The following is a 7,657-nucleotide window of genomic DNA, read 5'->3' on the forward strand; positions in this document are numbered from 1 at the left end:
GTTATAGGTTCTGATTCTGATAAAATTATCAGAGAAACTTCTTGGTTCAGTTTTACTTTTTTATTATTTTGACCAACGAGCGCTTTCTCCTCAGTAGACATTATTTATAATGTTATCAAAATCAGTAACTATGGAGTTTTATCAAGAAATATCAACAAAAAACGTCCATATTAGTTGTAAGTACGTTTTTGTTTTAAAAATAATAAACTCCATTTATTAGGAACTGAGCGAAGCTTAAATCTTAGTATTATTATACATTATGCTGGTGCAACAAAATACAACGGTCCTCAAGATCAATAAATTTGAGGGTATTTTCTATTGACTTTCTTCAAACAACTATGCCCAAAGCCCCGAAGAAATATGTATTCGCAGCGGTAAATTGAATTGCATCCTTTGTAGAGACATTTTACGTCCGGATACAAAATTCATGTCTCCCGGAATACGGAGAGGAGAAGCATTTTACTTCCCATAAAACTTCCGCAGGTAACGTATGTCCTGAGGGAGTAATATTCAGAACCCGTAGGAACGATAAAACGGGAGAAAAATATATTTGCGGAGGCACTACATTTTGCGGAGACAAACACAAATCAATGGTGTTCATCATTAAGGAATCCGCTCGTTTGGAAGAAGTCTTAAGTGCACTAACGAGAGATGGATACATCTGAGTTCGGACCCATTCAGCCGAAAATTTCAGAACAAACAGATTGAAAGGAAACCAATATTCTGTAATATAATGTTTGTTCAATAAAAGATTTCCACCTATCTATTCGTATAAGTGCGAGTATTTACCTGTTAAAATGTTTTTAAAGAAACTTTTCATTTAAGCGAGTTAGATAAGATTTTTGAAACATATAGGGCGTTACTCATACGCCTAGGTATAGTGGAAGAATACGGTTGGGATACCATCCTTAGTATAGAGGTAGAATAAGGATGGGTTTCCCATCCTTATTTTACTACTGTGCCTAGGCGTAACTTTATGCCAGGTTTGTAAGTTAGGCCAATAGAAAACTGTGATAAGAAACTAGATTTTTACCAAAGCAATGTAGTAAATAGATGATTTATATTTTTTCATATTACCTGGGTTATAATAATACGAGTAGTCATGGAATTTCGAATGACATTAATATATTACAACTGGCGATGCGTGAGCTGGTTCTCGGCAGTAGGTATATAAAATTTTGCAAATGTCACAGCGCAAATGGATGCAAGGAAATGGAGTGAATGGACTGACCTTTTTAGTTGATTTTCTTGTTTTCTCCAAACTTAGCTGAGGCGGCGATAAGGCGGAGCGAGCGGCGAAACTTTCAACCGAAACATGCACTTCGATCGCGGTCAAATCGGACACTGACCCCAGGTGGCAAAATCATCAACTCAATAGTTATTAGAACTATAAAGGTGCAAAAGGGACAGGATTCAAGTGGGCGAGAGAAAAGGAGACAGGCATAGGAATTTATTTACGCTGTGACACATTTTCAATCGGCCTAACCATGCCCCCCAGCTTGACAGAACGCAGTCCTTTCAAAAAAACAACAACAAAAAAAACTGTATGTTTATATACGCGATAAGGAAAGAAAAAAAAACAAACTATAAATTACATATAAACATATTATGGAATATCTTTTCCATTTTTAGATTAACACCTGATTAGGCAGGTGATAGAGCGTTTGAGCGACGAAAGGACGCATTCAAATAATCCTAAATATGTTGCAATGACAACAAGCTAAATTAACATAAAGAGCGAAAACTAACTAAATTTTTTAATTAATTATAAGTAAGTGGACTGTATTTTTAATGTTTTATTGATTAGGCAAAGGGCAAACCTTTACGACAGGACGCCTATATATGCCTGTTTTTGTTCGGACATTTACTACTCTAACTACACCGTCACTTCCGGGAAAAATGTCTTCGATTATCCCAAGCGGCCAAATGAATGGTGGACTATTATCTGATTTAAGTAGAACTACAGTGCCTTTCCGAATGGAATCTGTGTCTGTGTTCCATTTTTGACGCGCTTGAAGAGTATTAAGATACTCTATTTTCCATCTTTTCCAAAACGATTGAACTAAATGATCGACATATCGTTTACGATGTAAGAGATTTATTTCCTTAGGGAAAGTGTTTTCAGCGGGTAATGACTTGAGAGGAGTCAGCGTAAGAAAGTGCGCTGGGGTTAAAGCCAAAGGTTCCGAAGGATCGGAACTTAAACAAGAAAGCGGTCTTGAATTTAAAATTGATTCAATTTGCGCAAGTACTGTCGACATTTCTTCAAATGTAAGTAGTTGTTTTCCGACCACCCTATTGAGATGGAGTTTGACACATCGGACGTTACTCTCCCAAATTCCTCCAAAGTGAGGGGCGGACGGTGGATTGAATTTCCAATCTATCTGATTTTCTCGTAATTCTGTCGCGAATTTATTATTAAAGTCCCGAGACTCCAGTAGAGTGTAGACAGAATCGAGATGAGACTTTGCTCCTATGAAATTAGTTCCACAGTCAGAATACATAACCTTTACTGGTCCACGTCGCGATAAAAATCGTTTGAATGCGTTTATAAACGACTCCGTGCTTAGATCGGAGGCTAGTTCAATATGAACTGCCTTAGTGATTAGACATACAAACAAGCATAAGTATGATTTTACACTGCGTACACCTCTTTTCCTCCAAGGTACGATACTTAAAGGACCGGCGTAGTCTACCCCGCAATGGGAAAAGGCCTTGGCCTCATTTACTCGACAGGCGGGTAAGTCTGCCATTAGCGGAAATTGCGATTTTGGATTTGACTTAAAACAAATATTACATAATTGCACACGTTTGCGTACTATGTTACGCGCTGATAAAATCCAATAATTTTGTCGTAAAAGCGATATAAGTAATTGCGGGCCTGTGTGTAGGTATTTACGATGATAATAATCAATCAGAAGATCGACAATGTGACCTCGACTAGGTAAAATAATCGGATACCGGCTATCGTAGGGCAAGTCTGATTTTCCCAGCCTACCACCTACTCTTATCAATCCATTCGTATCGATAAAAGCATTTAATTTGCGGAAAGCGGGCGACCATTTTCTACTTCCTAGTGCCTTTTTGATTTCCTCCGAGAAATGCAAATATTGAAAATCTTTGATAATAGCAATTTCCGCGAATTGCATATGAGATATTTCAAATTCGGCGGGTAATTTTTTAATAAAGCGAAATATATAAATTACGATTCTAAGTAATTTAGGCCATGAAGAAATGCGCGAAGCGAGCGAACATAATAATGTTTGTTTAGGTAGATTAGCGGAAAACGTCATCACTTTAGTTTTCATTTCGGGCGGATTTTCAACTGTACTTGGATCGAACTTATTTACCGGCCATTCTTCTACCGGTAAGCGTGCAAAGCTAGGACCTTTGAACCAAAGCGGATGGTCAATTAATTGAGCAGGAGTCAGGCCCCGAGATAAACAATCTGCGGGATTGTCTTTTCCAGATATATGGTAAAACTTACATGGAGCTATATTATCTTGGATTATAGTAACCCGATTTGCAATAAATGTCTGCCAACGAGACGGATGCGAGTGGACCCAGGACAGAGCTACGGTACTGTCGGAAAACGCATAAACATGATTAATTTTGCAGCGGGGTGCGTATGTATCGATAACTACACGCATTAATTTTGACAAAATTAAAATTCCAGATAACTCCAGCCTCGCTAACGATATATTACGACATGGAGCAACTCTAGATTTTGCGCAAACTAAACTTATTCGGATCTGATTGTCTGAGGGGTTGTAAGCGTGAATGTAAACTACAGCACCGTATGCCTTTTCACTGGCGTCTGCGAATCCTACAACGGAGATAATAGAGTCCTGTGTAACGCCTACATGTCGTGACAATTGAATATTTTGAAGGAGCGGAAGTTCAGATTCAAAGTTTTCCCATATGGAAATTATATTTTCAGGAGGACTATCATCCCAGTCAACTCTGTTTTCCCAAAGGTATTTCATAATTAATTTAGACATAAGAGTCACCGGCGCAACAAAACCCATCAAATCCCAAAAACGAGCGATCGTGGATAAAATATTTCTTTTTGTGCATTTGCGAGTTTTGTTGTGGACGCTGAAGGTGAAAACATCACTAGCGGGTAGCCATTGTAACCCCAGAATTTTACAATAGTCTTCTGAGCTGAATTCCACCGTTTCAGAAATGCGATAAGCCTGAGGTATGCTTTTCATCACTTGTGGCGAATTACTGGAGAATTTCACCAATTCGAAACCTCCAAAAAGAAATAACCTAATCAGTTGGTTTGAGAGTTCGATAGCCTCGCTCTCATTTAGACAGCTCGTAGCTAAGTCGTCCATATACAAATCTCTCTCCGCGACTTGGGCTGCGAGAGGAGCGCGATCCCGCTCATCTCGAGCCAGCTGACGAATCGTGCGCATGGCGAGATATGGACTGCACCTTAGACCAAACGGGACGCGTGTCATTTCGTATAATTGAAGCGGTGCATTTACATCGAAGCGATTTAATATTCTCTGGTAACATCGATGTTTTTTGTCGACTAATATTTGCGAATACATTTTACGGATGTCCGCGCTCAAAGCAATCGGAAACAAACGAAAGTGTAAAATGATTTGAAATAAATCATTCTGTAAATTTTTTCCGGTATGCAAAATATCATTTAATGATTTTCCGGACGTGGTACACATGCTAGCGTCCATTACAGCGCGAACCTTCGTCGTTGTTTTATCTTCGCGTACCACTGCGTGATGTGGTGCTACATATTGAATACTAGAGCGCGTTTTCAAATTTAGCTCTATAGGTGTTAAATAATCTTCCCTTAAATATTCTTTAAAGATTTTATCGTATTCCATTTTTATAGATGGATTAGATAAAAGCTTGCGTTCTAAAGAATAGAATCTCCTTTCGGCTAACTTGAGCGAATCGCCAAGGAGACTCGATTCGGATTTAAAGGGTAATACAACTGTGTACCGACCGGTTTCGTCGCGGGTAGTTGTATTCTTATAAATTTGTTCGCATTCCAATTCGTCAATTGTTTGCGTGGACGCGTTAGGAACATCTTCTACTTCGAAAAATCGATTCATGCGATTTTCGAATGATTCAGTTACCGTAAAATATGCGCGATTGTTATCTATTGCGGTGTGTATGGGAGCCTGTCCCATAATCAAAAAGCCGAATAAAGTTTCTAAAGCTACCGGTTCACCTAAAGCGCGCGAAATGGTTTTATTGCATAAAACCCGTGTAAATAAATCTGCACCGATAATCAAGTCGATTTTTGCAGGTTTGTCAAAATATTCATCTGCGAGGCGAATATTTTTTAAGTACTCGAAATCTGCGATATTTACGTTAGTGTAAGGTATCTCTTCTGTTATTTGTTTGACAACAATAGGCGAAATTTTAAATTTCACCGATTCGTCTATTCGAGACTGAATAATCAGCGAAGTAATGCCTTCAATAGGATTGACTACGTCACCAATACCGGAAACGAATTTGTTTTGTGAAGTACTTACTTTTAGTTTTAGTAACTCACAACAACCTGTGGTTATTATGTCTCTCTGCGAAGCGCTATCGAATAAAGCCCTAATCGTGTGCTTTTTCCCGAACGCGTCAATGACGTCACAACATGCGGTTCCTAATAACACGGTTGATTCATTCATGCCTCGAGAGCCTACGGCACACAGTGCGACCGCTCTTGATGCATTTGAGTTATTGTCCGGCGATGTTCCGGCATTTTCACTAATTTGCGTATTGTTAAAACTATTTCGCGATATCACACAGTTCGAATCCGCGGAAGAGTTAGCGTTATTTGTGTCAAAATGCAGACTTGTATGATGAGCGCGAGAGCAAATCTTGCACCTGCTCTTTGATTTACAGTTCAAAATGACGTGCATCTGACTCAAACAATTAATACATAATTTCTTGAGTTTTACAAAGTTATAGCGTTCACGCGCCGTTATGGCGGTGAATTTTGCACACTGATATAAATGAATATGATTCATATCACCGCACATTAAACATTTATTATTAATAGGTATATTATTAACAAATGTTTTCACAATATTTTTGTTATTGTACTGTGGGTTTGGTTTTGATTGCGAATTATTATTGCTGCGTTTAAATTGCGATTCACCTGACGTACTTGCGTACTTACGGGTATTTGCATTAACTATTAAGGACGTACCTACACTTGTCTGCGCCCGTTGCATAATGCGACATTGATCGCGAATAAATTCTATGAATTCTGACGAACTAGGTGCTATTTCGTTTCTAATCGATAATTCGAAAGATTTAACCGTGTCCATACTTAATTTCTTGCAAGCTATATGAATAAACATAAATTCCTCGAGACTATCTAATTTTAATTGTTTTAGCGCAGCCGTTGTGGAAGAAAAAGTGTCAATAAAATTTTCTAAACTTAATATTGAGGAATTATTGACCGCGGGTATATTTAAAATCTGGTCAAAATAAGTAGCGGCAAGAACACGTTGGTCGTTGTACTTATTAACCAATGAATTCCAAAGAACTTCATAATTTTGCGAGCTTGGCATGATTCCTTGACAAATACCTTTTGCCTTTCCAATTAATTTTCCGTACAAATATTGTATTTTTTCCCCATCTGTTAGATTATTATTTTCGTGAATCATTGTTCTAAAATTTTCATAAAAGATCGGCCAGTTACCGGGTTCACCGTCAAACGCACATAACTCTAAACGCGGGAGTAAAATATTATTTTTGTGAGGAGCGTCCTCGATTGTGTTATTTTTCTCAGCTTGTTTTTGCGATAAACTTAATTTTTGAAACGTATATTTTATTTCTGCATATAATTCTTCAAATGATAAAACTACATTATAGTTATGTTCTGGCCCATCAGAGTTTGACGTTATTAATTCGTTTTGCTCTTCTACAGCAGATAAAAAAGCAGTTCTTATCAAGTCGATGGTCGAAGCGTTAGCTAAGAATTTTTTAATGCCATCATGATCTACATTATTCATGGAATCATATATATTTTGCGCGCGTGTAAAATATACTTCGAGTTTTTTCTGAAGACGATCCATTCGTCGCTGAAACAATCTATCGTCCTTTTCCTTATTCATTTTGAAATTAATATATAATGCGATTTACAAAAAGAAATAATAAATGCGTTTTACCTACTAACCGAAAAATGCGGGTAATGAATAAATTTAGAACATGCGGCCGAACGGACCAAAAATGGCGATGCGTGAGCTGGTTCTCGGCAGTAGGTATATAAAATTTTGCAAATGTCACAGCGCAAATGGATGCAAGGAAATGGAGTGAATGGACTGACCTTTTTAGTTGATTTTCTTGTTTTCTCCAAACTTAGCTGAGGCGGCGATAAGGCGGAGCGAGCGGCGAAACTTTCAACCGAAACATGCACTTCGATCGCGGTCAAATCGGACACTGACCCCAGGTGGCAAAATCATCAACTCAATAGTTATTAGAACTATAAAGGTGCAAAAGGGACAGGATTCAAGTGGGCGAGAGAAAAGGAGACAGGCATAGGAATTTATTTACGCTGTGACACATTTCAATCGGCCTAACCAACAACAGAAATAAAGAAAATTTTAGAGAAGGTAATATAGAAGTCTAGGCATCTACAGGGCTTATGATCCGTCATTGGCTGGTTTAAGTGGCCACT

The 7,657-nt window shown here is 38.2% G+C and overlaps 1 protein-coding gene across 1 annotated transcript; it reads right to left on the bottom strand.

Moving 5' to 3' along the window:
- Positions 1 to 1,185: 1,185 nt before the first annotated feature.
- LOC148272214 (uncharacterized) lies at positions 1,186 to 4,169 on the bottom strand. The gene has a single exon (XM_088240352.1). The coding sequence runs from the start codon at positions 4,026 to 4,028 to the stop codon at positions 1,797 to 1,799; it is 2,232 nt and encodes a 743-aa protein (XP_088096478.1). The 5' UTR covers positions 4,029 to 4,169; the 3' UTR covers positions 1,186 to 1,796.
- Between the last annotated feature and the right edge of the window lie 3,488 nt (positions 4,170 to 7,657).

The sequence above is a fragment of the Micrasema longulum genome, unplaced genomic scaffold (assembly GCF_059751315.1).
Source record: "Micrasema longulum isolate JH-2025_06_02 unplaced genomic scaffold, ASM5975131v1 h1tg002436l, whole genome shotgun sequence".
NCBI lineage: Eukaryota > Metazoa > Arthropoda > Insecta > Trichoptera > Brachycentridae > Micrasema > Micrasema longulum.